General features: G+C 49.4%; 1 protein-coding gene across 1 annotated transcript in view; it reads left to right on the plus strand.

The window, feature by feature from the left end:
• POF1B (POF1B actin binding protein) overlaps positions 1-23,034 on the plus strand; it is a gene marked incomplete in the record, with an annotated part of 138,138 nt that overhangs the window by 91,364 nt on the left and 23,740 nt on the right. The window contains 2 exon segments of the mRNA XM_073598127.1: positions 12,296-12,435; positions 14,132-14,156. Of these exon segments, the coding sequence (XP_073454228.1) occupies positions 12,296-12,435; positions 14,132-14,156 (165 nt within the window).

Here is a 23,034-nt window from a genome sequence, read left to right on the forward strand (position 1 = left end):
CCCGGACAGCAGATGGAAGGGGCACACAGGGGGGGCACGGACAGCAGATGGAAGGGGCACACAGGGGGGCCTGGACAGCAGATGGAAGGGGCACACAGGGGGCCCCGGACAGCAGATGGAAGAGGCACACAGGGGGGCACGGACAGCAGATGGAAGGGGCACACAGGGGGGCCCGGACAACAGATGGAAGGGGCACACAGGGGGGCCCGGACAACAGATGGAAGGGGCACACGGGGGGGCTTGGAAAGCAGATGGAAGGGGCACACAGGGGGGGCCAGGACAACAGATGGAAGGGGCACACAGGGGGGGGCCTGGACAACAGATGGAGGGGGCACATGTGTTAGGACCAATACCCCTGAAGTGCAGCCAGAGGGAGAAAGAGGAAGAGAAGCTGGCAATGCTTCAGGGGGAGGCAGAAGAGGATCTGTGACTGCAATATAACGGTACAGCCGGCCCTCCTGCTAAACGGGTGCCCGGGCCCCCCTTTTTGAACCGATGGTGCCCGGGCCCTGTACAGGAGGGCTGGCTTTATTGCCTTATCAGCAGCCCTGGCTGCCAGGTGGAAGTGCTAACCACTTAGCTGCTGTGCTACCCGTATATCTGATGACAGGTCCACTTTAGAGTGTAATATCATATAAGTGTAGCAGGGTGTTATGCTGTCCGGTGAGGGTTGTATTGTTCTGTGTCATGGGGAATGTCTCTGTGTTCAGGTGGAGGAGGGGTGGGGGGTGGCGTCAGTAAAGCCGATGCAGAATGTGACCTGGCCACTTTCCATCTTCTGTTCATCGGGATTGGACGCTGTGAGGAATCTGCTCAGAGAGCCCTCTGATTATCTATCGTTCACTTGCCGACCACAATGCATACATATAGGTTGCGGCTTGCAACTGGTTTCCCCGGGTTATTTTTATTAAAAAAATGTCAGTATTGTGTGGATAGAGCGTCTCCTCTCGGACAGTAGAAGATTGATTGCTCTGACATCTCTGCACTCATCTCCTCTCTCTCTCTCTCTCTCGTTTCCTTGGGGCCCCGTCGGGCGTCTCAGAGAAATCTCCTCTCTGCTGAACGATTGTTTCCTTTATAAACTAATTAAGTTGCTATAAACCGGTTGGTCCTCTGCGGGGATGAGCGGGTCCGGACAGGTGCGGGGTGTGTCTGAGACTCTGAGAGCTAAGAATTCGCCACATCATGACGCTGAGAATAAAGCCAGATTCAGAGCTCCCGGGAAACACCGGCGTCAGATTTTCCGGGTCACTTCACATGGTGTGTGGGCCAAGGAGAAAGTCAGAATGTGACTTCGTTCACAAAGAGTGCAGAAGGAAACAATGTATCAAAAGTGAAACTGCTGAATAAAAGAGAGAGAGAAAAATATTTTCTAAAAAAAGAGATTCACTAATATATATAGGTGAGAATCTATAATAACATTTGATACAAAGTGATTCCTATAAATAATCAAGATCCTCAGTCCTCAGCTCCTCCAGTCTTCAGTTGCCAAGTGTTGAGGATCCGGTACCTCCAGTGGTGTTCTTCCAGTCTTCAGTCCTCAAGTGTTGAAGATCCAGTGTGCCCATCAGTGTTCTTCCAGTCTTCTGTCCTCCTCCATTGTTGATGTTCCAATGCTGCCAGCAGTGATCTCCCAGTCTTCAATCCTCCATTGTTGATGATCCAGTGTCTCCAGCAGTATTCTTCCAGTCTTCTGTCCTCCAGTGTTGATGATCCGGTGCCTCCAGCAGAGTTCTCCCAGTCTTCAGTCCTCCAGTGTTAATGATCTGGTGCCTCCAGCAGTGTCCTTCCAGCCTTCAGTCCTCCAGTGTTGATGATCCTGTGTTTCCAGCAGTGTTCTTCCAGTCTTCAGTCCTCCAGTGTTGATGATCCGGTGCCTCCAGCAGTGTCCTTCCAGTCTTCAGTTCTCAGGTATTGATGATCCAGTTCCCCCAGCAGTATTCTGTCCTCCATTGTTGATGATCCAGTGCCCCCAGCAATGTTCTTCCAGTCTTCAGTCCTCCAGTATTGATGATCCAATGCCCCCAACAATCTTCTGTCCTCCAGTGTTGAAGATCCAGTGCTCCCATCAGTGTTCTTCCAGTCTTCTGTCCTACTCCATTGTTGATGTTCCCGTGCTGCCAGCAGTGATCTTCCAGTCCTTTGTCCTCCAGTGTTGATGTTCCAGTGTCCCCAGCAGTGGTCTTCAAGTCTTCAGTCCTCCAGTGTTGATGATCCAGTGCCTCCAGAAGTGTTCTTCCAGTCTTCAGTTCTCAGGTATTGATGATCCAGTTCCCCCAGCAGTGTTCTGTCATTCAGTTGTGATGATCCAGTGCCCCAGCAGTGTTTTTCCAGTCTTTAGTCCTCCAGTGTTGATGATCCAGTGCCTCCAGCAACCATTGTCTGTAAAGTCTATAGACTGCATCGGTTGAAAGTCTCAGGAGGTCAGCCATGTCTGAGATGCTGCAACCACCACGTCTGCCACCAACAATCCTCCCATGACCGAGTCTCCGACATCAGCATCTTCACCAATATGGCTTATCTCATTATCTATCTATCTATCTATCTATCTATCTATCTATCTATCTATCTATCTATCTATCTATCTATCTATCTATCTATCTATCTATCTATCTATCCTCTATTTTCTAAATCTGAACTTTGGAATAAGTAATGCAGTAACCCAGTGTGAGACTTCTTGTATTAAAGACCGCTCGCTGCTGCTCTCTCCATCCTTGTGCAGGGGGACTAATCTTGTCTCCTCCCCCCTCCCTATGGGTTTTTGTAGTGGGTGGAGCCTGTTGGGCCCCTCCCACAGCTCTGCCCCTAGCACAGACTATGTACAGCCCAGTGATGATGTCACTGCTACTTTTTAGAAAGCTTTATCTGGGTTTAGTCTATGAAATTATAACACTGCAACAAAGCCCACTTGTAGCAGAGCATGGCAGGGGAGCCCCGGTGGTAGATCCTCCTATGGTCACTGGCCCCCTCCTCCCTATGAAACTGCTGCGCCCAGGGCAACTTCCCCCTGGCCCCCCCCACGCGTTCCGTCCCGGCCCTGGGGAAACCAGTGGCCGTGGCTGCGCCCTAGTAGTTCGCCTTAGGGTATCGGTGGCCCTGGTTGGTTGATAGGGGATCAAATACTTCTTTTACTCACTGAACTCAATATATAAAATTTTTATCTTGTGTTTTTTTTCTGGATTTTTGGTTGATTTTCTGTCTCTATCATATAAAATACACCTATGATAAAAAATATAGACCCTTCATTTTTTTTGTAAGTGGGCAAACTTACACAGAAGATCAAATAACGATCCTTGTGATACTGATCACATTATATTATAACTGGAAGGTGGTGGCTGATCGTAGTTATGCAATGAGAACACGTCTGTCCAGCGTTTGATCGATGTGTTCAGATGTTTTTTCTCACCTGTAGGACATTCTGTCTCCTCCATACAATAGAGGAACATTTTGTATCTTCTCTAGTTTGGTGAGAAGTATTTCTGGGGAAGGATGCCAATAGACCTGAAGAAATGTCATGAATAGTGGAGGAGATTTTTATCTGCGCTGTGTGTGATCTTCATTCATCTCTTCGTGCTCCTGTCTTCTCCTATCACTCCGATCTTGTAAAGTCGGCCAAATGTGAAGGTTTGTTCATCATTCACTGATTGATAGCGAATAGTTGGACTACAGAGATCTGGATCACATGTGACACTCAGACACGGATTCACGTATCTCTTCCCATTGGGGCAATCTGTACAGTGGGGGGGGGGGGGAAGTATTTGATCCCCTGCTGATTTTGTACGTTTGCCCCACTGACAAAGAAACGATCGGTCTATAATTTTAATGGTCGCTTTATTATAACAGTGAGAGACAGAATAACAACAAAAATATCCAGAAAACGCATTTCAAAAAAAGTTATAAACTGATTTGCATTTTAATGAGTGAAATAAGTATTTGAACCCCTATCAATCAGCAAGATTTCTGGCTCCCAGGTGTCTTTTATACAGGTAACGAGCTGAGATTAGGAGCACTCTTTTAAAGGGAGTGCTCGTAATCTCAGCTTGTTACCTGTATAAAAGACACCTGTCCACAGAAGCAATCAGATTCCAATCTCTCCACCATGGCCAAGACCAAAGAGCTGTCCAAGGATGTCGGGGACAAGATTGTAGACCTACACAAGGCTGGAATGGGCTACAAGACCATTGCCAAGCAGCTTGGTGAGAGGGTGACAACAGTTGGTGCGATTTATTCACAAATGGAAGAAACACAAATTAAATGTCAATCTCCCTCGGTCTGGGTCTCCATGCAAGATCTCACCTCGTGGAGTTTCAATGATCATGAGAACGGTGAGGAATCAGCCCAGAACCACACAGGAGAATCTTGTCAATGATCTCAGCTGGGACCATAGTCACCAAGAAAACAATTGGTAACACACTACGCCGTGAAGGACTGAAATCCTGCAGCGCCCGCAAGATCCCCCTGCTGAAGAAAGCCCATGTACAGGCCTGTCTGAAGTTCTCTAATGAACATCTGAATGATTCCGAGGAGAACTGGGAGAAAGTGCTGTGTTCAGAGGAGACCAAAATCGAGCTCTTTTGGCATCAACTCAACTCGCCATATTTGGAGGAGGAGGAATGCTGCTTATGACCCCAAGAACACCATTCCCACCGTCATACATGGAGGTGGAAACATTATGCTTTGGGGGTGTTTTTCTGCTAAGGGGACAGGACAACTTCACTGCATCAAAGGGATGATGGACGGGGCCATGTACCTTCAAATCTTGGGTGAGAACCTCCATCCCTCAGCCAGGGCATTGAAAATGGGTGGTAGATGGGTCTTCCAGCATGACAATGACCCAAAACACACAGCCAAGGCAACAAAGGAGTGGCTCAAGGAGAAACACATTAAGGTCCTGGAATGGCCTAACCAGTCTCCAGACCTTAATCCCATAGAAAATATGTGGATGGAGCTGAAGGTTCGAGTTACCAAACGTCAGCCTGGAAACCTTAATGACTTGGAGAGGATCTGCAAAGAGGAGAAAATCCCTCCTGAGATGTGTGCAAACCTGGTGGCCAACTACAAGAAACGTCTGACCTCTGTGATCGCCAACAAGGGTTTCTCCACCGAGTACTAAGTCATGTTTTGCGAAGGGATCAAATACTTATTTCACTCATTTAAAATGTACAAATCAAATTGCAACTTTTTTGAAATGTGTTTTTCTGGATATTTTTGTTGTTATTCTGTCTCTCATCGTTATAATAATCCGACCATTAAAATTATAGACTGATCATTTCTTTATCAGTGGGGCAAACTTACAAAATCAGCAGGGGGTCAAATGCTTCTTTTTTTCTCACTCTATATACACCGGGTGCGGGGATCGGGGTGTTGTGTATCCGTTTTCTTAACAAGATAATTTGAGGGAAACGTTAGACGGTTGTCCCCAGAAACCCAGTGTCCCCATCCCCCCTCATCTCTTCTTCTGATGACAACTGGAAGGTTTTGGATTTTCCATCACGTTTTGTCTCTTGATGGTGATCAGCAGAAGAAATAAAGAGAACCTCACCTCTGCCCGGGGCTCAAGGATGGAGGGAATGATAAATGGTGGAGCTTTTCTGAAAATGATTTCCTGTTGTATCTTCATGGCAGCATACACTTTGGGTTGTGACTCCGCCCCCACAACCTGATAGGACTACATAGCTATAAATTGTAGAGATGGCCCCTGCCCAGTATTCTCTTATTTTTCCTCACCTGAAGGACTGAACATATCAGAAGCACCCCCTTACCGAATTCGCCCCAGCCAGGTTCTAGCCTCTCCTGGGTGGAAGTCCTTACCTGTACAGCCTCTAAACGAGCTAGATGGAAGGAGCCCCGCTCTGGTGATCTCGGGGGTATGTTGCGGCTACATTATAAGCCTTAAACAGGCTTAGTTGTTGTGCAGCGGTCTCCATGCTACTTTGCTTCACTGGTGTTTTTTCTCCTCCCTTGCTGGGCTCTGTGGTCCCTCTGTGCCTCCCTACAGGCTTCCTGAGCGTCTCGGCGCTTCCGCGCATGCGCAGTGCGCACCATCAGGGTGTCCTTTTGATTTTGCCAGCTTCCAAGATGGCGCCGGGCGTCTCGCGCCGCTACTGCACATGCGCAAGCGGGTCGTGACCTCGGCGGCCATGGCGGCAATTTTAAAAGCCCTGTTTGTCATTTCTGAGCTCTCCTCGCTTCTGGAAGACTTCTGACTGCTGTGTTTTGACTTACTGCATTCTTAAAGTATCCCCCTCCTCTGGGTAAGTGTCTAATACTTATGCACTGTCTTTTTGGGGCCTGGTTGCATGATCTTACCTCCCTATACCCTTCTCAGGTATTCATCTTCCTCTCCTATGGAGGCCGCTGCCCCAGCAGATCACCACCAGCCTAATAGGTAAGGGGGGGGGATTCCAGTGGTAAGTAGAGAAGATTGAAAAAGAGAGCAGGACCGTACTAACGCTACCTAATTGGTCAGCCCTGTCAGGTCCGCAAGATCATCCAAGTCAGGACGAAGAGAATCTTCGCACAGGAGAAGCCGCTCCGGCCATAGACGCAGCCGCTCACGCGGAAGAAGTCGCTCAGGCCGCAAGGGGAGTCGTAGACGGAGTCGATCCCATTCAAGACATAGCCGTTCCTACCACAGAAGATCCCCTGCACGAGGACACCAATCCTCTACGCACCCTTCCCGCCCAGCCAGGAACGCTTGCTGGGTATGTGGGGCCACGGCCCTCCCAGACAAACTAGCCTGCCGCAAGTGCATAGATGAAGCCACCAGGGAGAAAGAGCCGGATTCCATAGAACCCACTGGAGTCTCTACTCCCCAGGTCTCAACTCCTGATGTGGAGTTTACGGCCTATAGCACCTCACCCACCATTCCCAGTGCATCAAGAGATCAAGAACTCCCGTCGGATGATGAGGAGCTGGAAGCATCAGCTGGCTTTGATTTTGCGCTCATAGAACCGTTCATCAGATCAGTTAAGGAAGCGATTAACTGGGAGGAGCTTGAGGAGATACAGCCAAAACAGAGAAAGTATTTCCCAAACCTCAAGAAGGTTCCGGAGGCTTTCCCATTCATCGACGAATTAGATGAGCTGATCAAGGAGGAGTGGCAGAATCCAGAAAAGAAGTTCAGTCTGTCCAACAGACTTACCAAACTGTACCCACTCAAGGAACCCAAAGTATCCCCTTTACTTTCTCCTCCAGTGGTGGACGCATCTTTGATGCGTCTAGCCAGGCACGTGACGCTCCCCATCGAAGATGCAGTAACGTTCAGAGACGTGCTTGACAGGAAGGTGGATACAGACCTTAAGAGAGCTTACCTGTTCGCAGGAGGTGCCTGCAGACCAGCGGTGGCATTAGCGGCGGTTGGAAAAGCTATCTCCAGCTGGTCATCAGCTACAGCGAGACTCGTCACTGAGGGCGCAGATCAAGAGCAGATCACCAAGGCCTTACAAGAACTTAGCCTTGCGGGAGATTTCGTGGCGGAAGCTTCCGTAGATACTATCAGATCCACATCAAGGTCCATGTTAGCCTCTGTAATGGCCAGAAGGGCGCTATGGCTCAAACCTTGGTCGGCTGACCCCGCCTCGAAATCAAACTGGTGCAGGATTCCGTATGACGGGGCGAACCTCTTTGGGGCGAAGCTGGATACCGCAATCTCTAAGGTGACAGGCGGGAAGTCGGGTCTCATACCATCGGACAGAAGGCCGAAACAACAAAGGCCACCTCCCTTTAAACGTAATCTCCCGGAGAGATACAGGGATGCAAAATCCTATAGACCCGGGAAGGAATATAGAAGGAGCTGGAAGAACCCCCAGACATCCTTCCTCAAATTCCAGAAACCCAAGACCCCTGCCTCCAATGACCAGAAGTCCTTTTGAAGGTTCGCCCGCCCAACCAGCGGTAGTGGGTGCCAGACTCACAAAGTTCAAGTTGGTCTGGGCGGGAATGATAAAGGACCCATGGACGGTGTCCACCATTCATTTCGGACACAGGTGGGCATTCAGAGGTCGTCCTCCAAGAGACCAATTCTGCTCAACCAGACTCCCTCCTTCTCAAGAGAAAAGACTATCCCTAGTCCAGTATATCCAGGAGTTGCTCCAAAAACAAGCAATAGTGGAGGTACCGCTATCTCAAAGAGGCAAAGGCTTCTATTCCCCACTTTTCTTAGTGAAAAAGAAATCAGGGGACCTTCGTCCAGTCTTGGATCTAAAAAACCTCAACCGGTCGATACAGATAGAAACATTCAAGATGGAAAGCCTTCAATCAATCCTCCAAGCAATAAACTTGGGAGATTGGATGCTGTCAATCGACCTCCAGGACGCGTACCTGCATATCCCTATCCATTCCGAGTTCCAAAAGTTTCTCCGGTTTACCCTAGACCATCGGCACTTCCAATTCCGAAGCCTCCCGTTCGGGATCTCTACCGCACCCAGGACGTTTACAAAGGTCCTATTACCTGTAATAGCCCACCTGAGAGAAGGCGGGCTGAGGGTCCACCATTATCTGGACGACATCCTACTTCTCTCAGACAGCCAGGACTCTCTCGTCCTTCACAGGGAAATCCTGGTCTCCACGTTACAGTCCCTAGGGTGGCTGATAAATTGGAAGAAGAGCAACATCCATCCCACACAGAGAATGGTCTTTCTGGGAGCCGAACTGGACACAAGGGAGAACACAGTGGAACTTCCGGAGGAAAAAATCCCTCCTCTAATTCAAAAGGTGAAAAGGGCAATCTCTGCTACAATGCTCCCGGCCAGGGCATGTCTCAGTATCCTGGGCTCTCTAGCTTCCACCATTCCCATGGTCCAATGGGCACAATGGAACTCGAGGCCTCTCCAGATCTCCTTCCTGCGTCAGTGGAAGGGCACATCAATGTCCCAACCAATCTTCATCTCCCAGGAGGTAAAGCAATCATTGAAGTGGTGGGTACGACCTCACAACTTGGGAAGATGCAGGCACATAATCACTCCCTATCAAGAAATCGTGACCTCAGATGCCAGTCTACAGGGATGGGGAGCTCACTATCAGGACCTTGCGGCTCAGGGTCGTTGGCCTTTCAGGGCACAGGATACAGTGTCGAATATTCTGGAGATGAGAGCAGCGTTCCAGGCTCTCCTGGCCTTCAGTTTTCACTTGAGGGGGAAGCACGTTCTCCTAAGGAAGGACAACAAGGTGGCTGTTGCCTACATCAACAGGCAGGGGGGCACCAGAAGCAGGTCCATGTTGCAGGAGGTCCGTCCTGTTCTGGAATGGGCACAGCTGAATCTACTGGACCTAAGGGCGGTTTATGTTCCGGGAGTCCAGAACACCTTAGCCGACTCGCTGAGCAGAAATTTTCCCTCCAACAACGAATGGTCTCTGAGTCCACAAGCCTATGCTCTCATATCTCGAACCTGGGGCTCCCCAGAGATAGACCTAGCAGCAACTCCGGAGAACACAAAATGCCAGAGATTCCTATCAAGGATAACGTTTCCTTCGGCAGAGGGGACGGACTGCCTCCAACACCCCTGGAACTTTCACTTGGGGTACATTTTCCCCCCGACGCCTCTCATAGCGAGATTCCTCCTGAGGCTCAAGAAGTCAACAGCTTTGGTGGTAGCAGTGATCCCTTTCTGGCCGAGGAGGCCATGGTTTACTACCCTCATGCAGCTGAACATGGCAGAGCCTCTGCCTCTCCCATTGACGACAGACCTACTCTCCCAGGGGCATCTTCTTCATCCGGACCCGGGGAAGCTACACTTGATGGCCTGGAGACTGAGAGGGCTAGGTACCTAGGGCAGGGCTGTTCCCAGAAGGTGGTGGATACCTTACTCCAGGCCAGAAGGCCTACTACCAACATCACGTACAGAAGAGTTTGGGAAAAATTTGTCTCCTTCTCCCAACAGCAAGGTTGGGACTCGTCCTCCCCGTCGGTGTCTCAGATCTTGGAATTCCTTCAATTAGGCCTAGAAAAAGGCCTTAGGTCAAGCACCCTGAAGGTCCAGGTATCGGCCCTGTCCGCCTTGACAGGAGCTAAATGGGCGCAAGAGCCTCTGGTGATTCAGTTTCAGAGGGCCTGTCTGAAGCTGAGGCCCCCCAGGAAACCGTCATTCCCGGTCTGGGATCTCTCAATTGTTCTGGAGGCATTATCCAAGGAACCCTTTTTTCCAACGCAGAGCATATCCCTCTGGGATCTAACGCTGAAAGTTTCATTTTTGATAGCCATAACATCGGCGAAGCGAGTGTCAGAGATGCAAGCTCTAATGGTTAGCGAACCATATTTGGTTGTTCTTCCAGACAGGCTAGTCCTAAGACCTTTGGATCGATTCATCCCCAAGGTATCCTCATCTTTCCATTTTAACCAGGAGATTAATCTTCCAGCACTCAGCACGGATCAGGGAGATCCTCATCCACTAGATGTTAAAGGTACCGTCATGGAGTATCTCTCGGCAACAAAATCCATCAGAAAGTCGGAGAGCCTCCTAATTATCCCACATGGTTTCAGGAGAGGTCAAGCGGCATCCTCACGTACCATTGCTTCATGGCTAGTAAAGACCATCAAGAGATCTTACTCACTGGGTAACCATCAAGTACCTGAGGGCTTAAGGGCACACTCCAACAGGGCAGTGGCAACCTCCTGGGCGGCATACTGTAGAGTCTCGGCAGAGACGATTTGCAGAGCGGCTACATGGTCCTCCAGGAACACCTTCATGTCTCATTACAAGGTGGATTCCGCCTGCTTATCCACGGTGGATTTCGGAAGATCCGTTATCCAGGCCAATTCCTCTATTATTTGATTAATAAACTTAGTTTGAATTCCCACCCAGTCTTTGCGAGTTACTCCCCAAAGTGTATGCTGCCATGATGCGACAGGAAAACGGAAAATTGTATACTCACCTTTCCGTAATTTTCCTTTCCTGTCGTATCTTCATGGTAGCATACAATCTCCCACCCGTCTAAGGTGATATATATACGGAGAATACTGGGCAGGGGCCACCTCTACAATTTATAGCTATGTAGTCCTATCAGGTTGTGGGGGCGGAGTCACAACCCAAAGTGTATGCTGCCATGAAGATACGACAGGAAAGGAAAATTACGGAAAGGTGAGTATACAATTTTCCGTTTTTTCTTATAGACATCACAGGACTCCCCCCTCCCCCCCCCCCTGGGCCCTGAAATTTCTTCATCCTGCTCTTATCTCCAGAAGGACGGCGCCACCTTTCAGCATCTTCCAGGATCTCCACCTACTTCCTGGACTGAGATGCCAAACTCAGAGATAACACACTTGTATCCATCCTGGTGCCTGTGCAGGTCTTGGCTGTGTTTACAAATGTCTTCACACAGATCAGCCCCTTCTGCAACCTCCCACCTGGTGACTTGTTACAAAGTTACAATGTACAGTCTGATCACTGGGGGAGGGGAGACTGAGGAAATGCCACCTCCTCCTCCTTCTACAAAGTTACAATGTACAGTCTGATCACTGGGGGACGGGAGACTGAGGAAATGCTTCTTCCTCCTTCTACAAAGTTACATTGTACAGTCTGATCACTGGGGGACGGGAGACTGAGGAAATGCTTCCTCCTCCTTCTACAAAGTTACATTATACAGTCTGATCTCTGGGGGCGGGGAGACTAATGAAATCCCTCCTCCTCCTTCTACAAAGTTACAATGTACAGTCTGATCACTGGGAGAGGGGAGACTGAGGAAATGTTTCCTCTTGCTTGCAGCTTACTGATGACCTCATCTCAGCCTGCACTAAGATACAAGTCAGATTTTGGGCATCCTCTGCAACAAACATTTCATTTTTGGTGAGCTACTCCCAAAAGGAAATCACGTCTAAAGGGATTCAGACCCTGCCACTTTCCCCTGCAGGTGCAGCAGCTGATTGATAATTATAAATCACTCTGAACATGGTCACAGAGCAACAAACAATTATCTCTTCAGAATAAAAAAAGGAAGTCTGCAACAAAGTTTGGTAAAATCCCTTCAATGCACAGAGATCACCTGGGGGGGGGGGGTTCTCTACAAAAGTGGATTAACTCTTTAATGATGGGTCCGTTTTAAATCCACAGAATTATTGCTACTTATCTATGGAATACTTTCTATTGTATTGCTGTTAAAAAGTAAGATACAGCTGAATGTGGGAGAATTCAGGAGTCTGTCAGTCCAGGAGAGGATTCTATATTAGGAGCTGAAGATAAAGGGCAGTAAAGGTTCTGCTGTGGTCTCGGACATTCGCCCTCTTCTCTCCTGGTTCTGGTCCAACACATGTAGAGTATAAGAACGTATTGGTGCTGATTGAGATCTCTGCTCTGTGCAGGTAAAGAGGAAGAACAGCTCCGTCTCGGGGCCCGAACAGCTGGACGCTCGTTACTTTGGGGAACTGCTGGCCGAGCTGAGCCGTAAGAACAATGACCTGTATGGCTTCCTCATGCAACATGTGGAGAAGATTGGAGCCAGGTACTTCTACCCCACACTGCACCCCATGTACCCCACACTGCACCCCATGTACCCCGCAGTGCGCCCCATGTACCCAGCACTGCACCCCATGTACCCAGCACTGCACCCCATGTACCCCTGCACTGCACCCCATGAATCCCGCACTGCACCCCATGTACCCCTGCACTGCACCCCATGAATCCCGCACTGCACCCCATGTACCCCGCACTGCACCCCATGTACCACTGCACCCCATGTACCCCACACTGCACCCCATGTACCCCTGCACTGCACCCCATGAATCCCACACTGCACCCCATGTACCCCGCACTGCACCCCATGTACCCCTGCACTGCACCCCATGAATCCTGCACTGCAGCCCATGTACCCCACACTGCAGCCCATGTACCCCACACTGCAGCCCATGTACCCCTGCACTGCACCCCATGAATCCCGCACTGCACCCCATGAATCCTGCACTGCACCCCATGTACCCCACACTACACGCCATGTACCCCACACTGCACCCCATGAATCCGGCACTGCACCCCATGTACCCCACACTGCACCCCATGAATCCTGCACTGCACCCCATGTACCCAGCACTGCACCCCATGTACCCCTGCATTGTACCCCATGTACCCTGCACTGCACCCCATGTATCTTCTCTAGTTTGGTGAGGAGTATTTCTGGGGAAGGATGCCAATAGACCTGAAGAAATGTCATGGATAGTGGAGGAGATTTTTATCTGCGCTGTGTATGATGTTCATTCATCTCTTCGTGCTCCCGTCTTCTCCTATCACTCTAGTGCACCTCATGTACCCCACACTGCACCCCATGTACCCCGCACTGCACCCCATGTACCCCTCACTGCACCCCATGTACCCTGCACTGCACCCCATGTACCTTGCACTGCACCCCATGTATCCCACACTGCACCCCATGTATCCCGCACTGCACCACACTGCACCCCATGTACCCCCTCCTGCACCCCATGTACACTGCACTGCATCCCTTGTACCCCACACTGCACTCCATGTATTCCACTCTGCAACCCATATACCCTGAACTGCACCCCATGTACCCCACACTGCACCCCATGTACCCCACACTGCACCCCATGTACCCCGCACTGCACCTCATGTACCCCACAGTGCACCCCATGTATTCCACTCTGCAACCCATATACCCTGCACTGCACACCATGTACCCCACAGTGCACTCCATGTACCTTACACTGCACCCCATGTACCCCACACTGCACACCATGTACCCCACTTTGCACCCCTATAAACCCTGCACTGCACCCCATGTACCATGCTTTGCACCCCACGTACCCTGCTCTGCACCCCACGTACCCTGCTCTGCACCCCACGTACCCTGCTCTGCACCCCAAGTACCCCGCACTGCACACCATGTACCCTACACTGCACCCCCATGTATCCCACTTTGAACCCCATATGTACCCTGCACTGCACCCCGTGTACCCTGCTCTGCACTCCATGTACCCTGCACTGCACCCTAGGGGCCCTGCACCTCTGTATGAGCTTTATTATAGGTCAGACTTAGGAGGCTTCATCTCCATTCTATAAGTTTTGGAACTTTTTAAAGGTTTTCTAAATTCATTGCTAGATTGCACATTATTGCTGCAAGCAGTGATTCTTCATGCAGCATCGATCGTTCCTTTCTGATAATAGACTTTTTGTTGTATTTGCAGGAGACCATCAGATTCCGAGTCCCAGGTACGTCACAACTGCTACATGCGGTCATTCATTTTTATCTACTATGTCTCTTGTCTCGCCTAATGTTTCACAAGAAAACTGGTGCTTGTCTGTGATTGGCCTGTCTGTCAAAAAGGCTCCTCGACACACACGTTACACTGTTATTTGACTGTACAACCACCTTTAGAAGAAGTGTAAGAAACTACTTGATTTGATGTGAGCTCCTATTACATCGTTTTAGTAAATTTTAAGGTTATTGTACAATCAGATTGTATAGTGCAATTGTATAGTGAAACCCAGTTTGCCCTGAATCAGAGATGGGCGAGAGGACTATGTGTTGGGAGGGGGGAAATCTGATTCAGTGCTGATAGGCTATTCTGATGCCAGTGGGAGGCTCTGATGTCATGGAGGGCCTCTGTGATTAGGGGAACTCTGTGGAAATGAAGGCATCTGAAGTATAGCAGTGACTTTGATGTGATGGGAGGCCTCTGGCGTGAGGGGGGGGGGACCTCTGACGTGATGGGGAGATCTCTGGTGTGATGGGGGGGGCTCTGATATAATGGGGAGATCTCTGATGTGATGGGGAGATGTCTGACGTGATGGGGGAACCTCTGACGTGATGGGGAGATCTCTGATGTGATGGGGGGACCTCTGACATGATGGGGAGATCTCTGACGTGATGGGGAGATCTCTGACATGATGGGGAGATCTGACATGATGGGGAGATCTCTGATGTGATGGGGAGATCTCTGATGTGATGGGGGAGATCTCTGATGTGATGGGGGAGATCTCTGATGTGATGGGGAGATCTCTGATGTGATGGGGGAGATCTCTGATGTGATGGGGGAGATCTCTGATGTGATGGGGAACCTCTGATTTGATGGGGGGCCCCTGATGAGTTGGGAGACCTCTGACATGATGGGGGGGGCTCTGATGTGTTGGAGGACCTCTGATGTGATAGGAGATCTCTGATGTGATAGGGGGATCTCTGATGTGAAGGAGGGACCTCTGATGTGAAGGAGGGACCTCTGACGTGATGGAGGGACCTCTGACGTGATGGAGAGACCTCTGACGTGATGGAGGGATCGCTGATGTGATGGAGAAACCTCTGATGTGTTGGGAGGGCCTCTGATGTGACGGAGGGATCTCTAATGTGATGGAGGGATCTCTCATGGGATGGAGGAACCTCGAATGTGATGGAGGAATCTCTAATGTGATGGAGGAATCTCTGATGTGATGGAGGGATCTCTAATGTGATGGAGGGATCTCTGATGTGATGGAGGGATCTCTCATGGGATGGAGGAACCTCGAATGTGATGGAGGAATCTCTAATGTGATGGAGGGATCTCTGATGTGATGGAGGGATCTCTAATGTGATGGAGGGATCTCTGATGTGATGGAGGGATCTCTAATGTGATGGAGGGATCTCTGATGTGATGGAGGGATCTCTGATGTGATGGAGGGATCTCTAATGTGATGGAGGGATCTCTGATGTGATGGAGGGATCTCTCATGGGATGGAGGAACCTCGAATGTGATGGAGGAATCTCTAATGTGATGGAGGGATCTCTGATGTGATGGAGGGATCTCTAATGTGATGGAGGGATCTCTGATGTGATGGAGGGATCTCTAATGTGATGGAGGGATCTCTGATGTGATGGAGGGATCTCTAATGTGATGGAGGGATCTCTGATGTGATGGAGGGATCTCTAATGTGATGGAGAGATCTCTGATGTGATGGAGGGATCTCTGATGTGATGGAGGGATCTCTGATGTGATGGAGGGATCTCTAATGTGATGGAGGGATCTCTGATGTGATGGAGGGATCTCTCATGGGATGGAGGAACCTCGAATGTGATGGAGGAATCTCTAATGTGATGGAGGGATCTCTGATGTGATGGAGGGATCTCTAATGTGATGGAGGGATCTCTGATGTGATGGAGGGATCTCTAATGTGATGGAGGGATCTCTGATGTGATGGAGGGATCTCTAATGTGATGGAGAGATCTCTGATGTGATGAAGGGACCTCTGACGTGATGGGGGGACCTTTGACATGATGGGGGGACCTCTGACGTGATGGGGAGATCTCTGATGTGATGGGGGGACCTCTGATTTGATGGGGGGCACCTGATGAGTTGGGAGACCTCTGACATGATGGGGGGGGGCTCTGATGTGTTGGAGGACTCTGATGTGATAGGAGACCTCTGACGTGATGGGGAGATCTCTGATGTGATAGGGGGATCTCTGATGTGATAGGGGGATCTCTGATGTGAAGGAGGGATCTCTGACGTGATGGAGGGACCCCTGACGTGATGGAGGGACCTCTGACGTGATGGAGGGACCTCTGACGTGATGGAGGGACCTCTGACGTGATGGAGGGACCTCTGACGTGATGGAGGGATCTCTGATGTGATGGAGAAACCTCTGATGTGTTGGGAGGGCCTCTGATGTGATGGAGGAATCTCTAATGTGATGAAGGGACCTCTGACGTGATGGGGGGACCTCTGACGTGATGGGGGAGATCTCTGATGGAGGGATCTCTGACATGATGGAGGGACCTCTGATGTGAAGTTAATTCCATCGGTGTGGTTGCATTCATCATCCCAGGCAGAGGTTTCCCATTGATAAGTGACATTTACGTTTTTTTAATTCCAGACTGGGGACCTTTGCAGACTTATAAAGGGTAACTGAAAAAAAAAAAAAGAGAAATGCTGGTATGGGCAGCCTTGTATATGTCCCCAGTGGGGTCTCCTTTATCAGTTTCTGGATGTCAACAGTGTTGTCATATTTGTTTTTAAACCCGCACAGAAAACTCTTCATCATGCTCTGTATACATTCAGTACAGCGTTGGAAAATGTTACATTTTCTTGGCTATTCCTGTGTTATGTTTTGTCTTTTTTTAAATGAGGTCTTGTGTAGTCATTAGTATTACATACACCAGTCACGTCACAATAACCGTCACCACCTCCAGCTATACACCCAGTGACACCTCGTTCCGGCCACGCTCTGCTTCTGTTCTATATGTCTTCTCCGGGAACTTCTCTTGTTGCTCCCTGATCTGGAATTCCCCTCTAAATGTCACCAGACACACAATCCACCTTCCTTGATAAACTCTTCTTTTCTAAAAGGAACAGCGCTGTGACAATAGCCATAGCAGATCATGCAGCTGCCATGGGATCCTCTCAATCGATTTCCATCCTCCCAAAAAATGGTGGATTATTTCTTTGTAAATATTCCCAGTAAATTTGGGAAAGAAAGTTATAGAAATGGTCACAGCGATTATTATTAATTATTATTAATTATTATTAATAACAATAATAATAATAATTTTTTAAAAATTATAATATTTATTATTATTACCCGCTTTCTGACTGCATCACTTAGAAGTAGAGCGGATCTTCTGTGCCAGATCACATACCTAGTAAGTGATGTGGCACTTCTGGGTAGGGGGCGCGTAGGTGCGCCGCCGGCGGCCAGGTTGTTGTGCTGTGATTAGGCACAGCAGAATCCGATAAACGGGTGCCGGCCAATGGATGTCCCCTGCCACCCGCTGATCGGTGAGGAGAGATACAGAACAGAGCTCTGCCTATGTAAACAAGGGGAAGTGATGGATTTTGATCTCCTGCAAAGCACATCTCTTCGTAAAACCACAACACAGCACACACAAAAACACTGGATAGGCACACATTTAACCCTTTGATCGCCCCTGACATTAACCCCTTCCCAGCCAGTGTCATTAGTACAGTGAAAGTGCATAATTTTGTTAGCACTGATCACTGTATTGGTGCCACTGATCCCCACAAAGTGTCAGATTGTCTGCCGCAATATCACAGTCCTGCTATAAGTCGCTGATCAACGATCAACGCCATTACTAGTATTAAAAAAAATAATAAAATTCCAGTATCTATCCCATGGTTTGTAGACACTGTAACTTTTGTGAAAACCAATCAATATACGCTTATTGGAATTTTTTTTTTTTACCAAAAACGTGTAGAAGAATACATTTTGACCTCAATTTATAAAAAAAAATGTATTTTCTTTCTCGAACATCACGGGACACAGAGCCACAGTAATTACTGATGGGTTATATAGGTATCACTGGTGATTGGACACTGGCACACCCTATCAGGAAGTTCAACCCCCTATATAATCCCTCCCCCTTGCAGGGATACCTCAGTTTTTACGCCAGTGTCTTAGGTGATGGACGTGTAAAGATGTCCTGTGCTGAGCTCCAAAGGGAATATCCTAAGATCCTATACTGGGGCAAGCCAGGCGAACCGGATCCATTCAAAGTGTCTTTTCATGGCCGAATTGAATGGTACCCGGGCCTCGTGTCCGAAGAAACGAGGTTTTACCCGTAATGCTTCTCTTTTTAGAGAGCTGGACCCCGCAGATCAGAAAATGGCTTTAAACTTCCTAATTTCTGGCGAGGTGCTTTACGGTCCCAGAACTGTTGGATCCCCCTACTGATGGGGGCCCCAGTCTCTGACGGTTTTTTCAAACGGAGCCCACCGTGAGAGGTGAAGATTGGGTCTGTGTAAACAGCACCCTGCGGCTGGATAAGGTAAGAGGAGATTCCACAGAATTTTTGAGTTCTAGTGGCTTTTCTCCTTTAAGGTAAATGCATGCTATGCCTATTGTGACCACCGGGGGCTGCTAAGAGCACAAACCTACACATGCTGAATGTCTGTCTCAGGTGTTGTAATCGCTGTGTATGTCCCAGCGTATCAAGCAGGCTGCAAGCAGGTAAGGTGGATGGGGGGATTTCTCATGTTTGAATGTTCCCCCCCAGGCTAGAGAGGGGCCACAGGGGTCTAGAAAGTGGTTATACCACCCGGGCTCTGTGGCCTAATGGCCACCATCTCTGAAGATAGCCGTTCAGGCAAATCTTGTTACCAGTCTCCCTCCTTCCCCCCCCCCATCCCCAGCCTTTTCTCCAGAGCATGACAGGAGAGTCGGCAGTGTGGGAAGCGCTCGTTTTTTTCAAAACTCGAGGGGGGGGGGCGGTAGAGGAGGGGGCGGGATGTCAGCACAGAGTGTTTAGACTCCCACTCAGGCCAGCTGCAGGCTATTAGAGGCACTCTGTACAGGTGCACTCAGCCTTCTGAGAGACACAGAGCTGACGGTCGCATGTAAAGTGGGACACAGGCATTCTCCTAGGCAGCATTTACTGAAGTAACACCAGACTGAGCATTGGGTAGCAAGGCTTTTAGCCAGACTACATCGCTCAGCGGACAGTGTTCATTTGTATACCTCACACCTTGTTGCTTTGCACTATGGGTAGAAGAGGTTCAAGCACCCCAGGAACCAGAGACACTAGGGGATCTCGTTCAGGTTCTGAGGGCCCCCTGTCGGCAGCATCCTTTCCCCCTAAAGATGGGCCAGGGACGGCTAGCCAGGGAGAGCCATTGGGGTCAGGGGCTACACCTGCTTCTGGCACTTCAGCCCCTGTATATATTACACAAGAGGTTTTTTCCTCAACCATTAGTGGTCTAGAGCAGTGTTTCTCAACTCCAGTCCTCAAGGCGCCCCAACAGGTCATGTTTTCAGGATTTCCCTCAGATGAAACGGCTGTGGTAATTACTAAGGAAGTGAAACTGATCAAATCACCTGTGCAAAATAATGGAAATCCTGAAAACATGACCTGTTGGGGCGCCTTGAGGACTGGAGTTGAGAAACACTGGTCTAGAGGAAAGATTAATGGCCGTGATTACGTCTTCACTCAGTGGAAGAAAACGCACTAGGCTTTCCTCTGTTCCCCAAGACCCTCAGACAGAGGAGCTCTGGGATAAAGGAGATGAATCCCTTTCAGAGGATCGGGATGGGATGGATGATTCCTCTTCGGAGGATTCAGGTGGAGAGGGACCCTCTGCGACTTCCCAAGAGGAGAAAGTCTTAGTGCAGATCCTCACTGGATTGGTCCGCTCCACATTTAAGTTGCCCATACCTGAAACTGCTAAAGAATCCTCTTCTGCTTTGGGGTCACTGAAACCTTTCCAAGCAGCGCATGCTTTTCCTGTTCATACTTTACTTGAAAAGCTTATTTATTCTGAGTGGGATCACCCAGACAAACGTTTTTTTCCGCCGAGAAAGTTTTCAACACTTTATCCGATGGAAGAAAAGTTTATTAAAATGTGGGGAATTCCGGCTATTGATGCCGCCATTTCCTCAATAAATAATAGCCTGACTTGTCCTGTAGACAATGCTCAGATGCTCAGGGATCCTGTAGATAAAAGGATGGAATCCCTATTGAAGGATGTTTTCTCCTTAGCAGGATCAGTGGCCCAACCTGCAATAGCAGCGATTGGAGTCTGTCAATACTTAAGAGACCATGTTAAGCAGGTCATCAAAGTATTACCTGAACAGCAGGCCCAGGGGTTTGCTAACCTTCCAGCGGCCTTATGCTTTGTGGTTGACGCCATTAGAGATTCTATCGTGCAAACCTCCCGTCTTTCACTGGGGTTGGTGCATATACGTAGAATCCTATGGTTGAAAAATTGGTCAGCCGAAGCACCATGTAAGAAGCTACTGGCTGGTTTCCATTTCGTGGTGCAAGGTTGTTTGGAGAGGACTTGGATAACTATATCAAGAGAATCTCTTGTGGGAAAAGCACTCTCTTACCTGTCAAGAAGAAGAGTAAGCGTTCCTCTTTCAAACGGACTCTTTCCCCAGCGCCGGGGGCTTCAGCCTCCAGGCAGTCTCGACGGCCGCCTCCATCGGGGTCCAGAGACAAGAGTCAACCCCAGGGACAAAAGAAGTCCTGGGGAAAGAAGCCTACTAGGCAAAACACTAAGACCTCTGCATGAGGGGGCGCCCCCGCTCACTCGAGTGGGGGGAAGACTGCGACAATTCTCAGAGCTCTGGCAGGAGGACTTCCAGGACAGATGGGTAGTCTCCACGGTAACCTTAGGGTACAAGCTGGAGTTTCAGGAATTCCCTTCTCCTCGGTTCCTCAGATCAAATGTTCCCAGAGACCCAGAGAAGAAGCAGTCGCTCCTTCTAGCGTTAGAGCGACTTTTGTCGCAGGAGGTCATTATGATAGTTCCCGCAAAGGACCAGGGATTGGGCTTCTATTCCAACCTTTTTACGGTCCAAAAGCCATCAGAGATAGACATCAGAGATGCATATCTGCATGTGCCCATTTTTCCTGCTCATCAGAAGTTTCTGCGCTTCGAGGTAGGAGGGCGCCATTTCCAGTTTATGGCTCTGCCCTTTGGGATAGTCACTGCACCTCGAGTGTTCACAAAGATCTTGGCTCCTCCTCTGGCCAGATTAAGGGCTCAGGGTATAGCTGTCATAGCATACCTAGACGACCTGCTCTTGATAGACCGGTCGGTAGCCTCTTTGAATGGAAACTTGAGGACCATGGTCAGGTATCTAGAACACCTGGGTTGGATCCTCAACTTAGAAAAGTCTTTCCTAAAACCAGTAAGAAGACTGGAATATTTAGGTCTGATTATACATACAAGCCAGGAGAAAATATTTCTACCCCAGGCAAAGATCACTGCTTTGAGAGAGCTGATTCTGACAGTAAGGACCAAGAAGGGTCCCTCAGTCCGCCTTTGTATGAGGCTACTAGGGAAGATGGTGTCTTCATTCGAAGCAGTTCCCTATGCTCAGTTTCACTCAAGAATGCTGCAACACAGTATTCTGTCGACCTGGAACAAGAAGGTTCAGGCATTAGACTTTCCGATGCACCTGTCGCATGCGGTGCGTCAGAGCCTCAATTGGTGGCTCATACCCGAAAACCTGCAGAAGGGGAAATCCTTTCTACCGGTTACCTGGACGGTGGTAACAACAGATGCCAGTCTGTCAGGTTGGGGAGCAGTTCTGGAACAGGCTGCGGTCCAAGGGGTATGGTCCAAGACAGAGAGGACCTTACCCATCAACATTCTGGAGATCCGGGCGATACATCTAGCTCTAAAAGCCTGGACTATCAGGCTACAGGGTTGTCCGGTCAGGATCCAGTCCGACAATGCCACAGCAGTGGCTTATGTCAATCATCAGGGAGGCACCCGGAGCCGAGCTGCTCAAAAAGAGGTGAACCAGATGTTAGTCTGGGCAGAGATGCATGTGCCATGCATATCGGCAGTTTTCATCCCGGGAATAGAGAACTGGCAGGCGGACTATCTAAGTCGCCAGCAGTTACTTCCAGGGGAATGGTCTCTGCATCCCGACGTCTTTTGGGCCATATGCCAAAGATGGGGGGTTCCAGATGTAGATCTCTTTGCATCCCGATTCAACAAAAAGATAGACAGATTTGTGGCAAGGACAAAAGATCCTCTTGCATGCGGGACGGATGCGTTGGTGATTCCGTGGCATCGGTTCTCACTGATTTACGCATTCCCGCCTATTCTGCTACTCCCACGACTCCTTCGCAGGATCAGGCAGGAAAGGAAGTCGGTACTTCTGGTGGCCCCCGCTTGGCCCAGAAGGACTTGGTATGCAGAAATAGTAAGGATGACGGTGGGTTCCCCGTGGACCCTACCGGTACGCCCAGACCTGTTATCTCAAGGTCCAGTGTTCCATCCTGCCTTACAAACGATAAATTTGACGGTTTGGCTATTGAGACCCACGTTCTGAAGAGTCGTGGGCTCTCAGGTCCTGTCATATCTACCTTGATTAATGCAAGGAAGCCAGCTTCCAGGATGATTTATCATAGAGTCTGGAAAGCTTATATAACCTGGTGTGAATCCAGAGGTTGGCATCCCAGGAAATATGTCATAGGTAGAATCCTTGATTTTCTACAGATGGGATTAGAGATGAAGCTGGCCTTGAGTACCATCAAGGGCCAGGTCTCTGCTTTATCAGTATTATTTCAGCGGCCACTTGCTTCGCATTCTTTGGTCCGAAACTTTATGCAGGGGGTGATGCGTCTTAATCCTCCGGTTAAAGCGCC

This window comes from Aquarana catesbeiana, linkage group LG09 (genome assembly GCF_042186555.1).
Source record: "Aquarana catesbeiana isolate 2022-GZ linkage group LG09, ASM4218655v1, whole genome shotgun sequence".
NCBI lineage: Eukaryota > Metazoa > Chordata > Amphibia > Anura > Ranidae > Aquarana > Aquarana catesbeiana.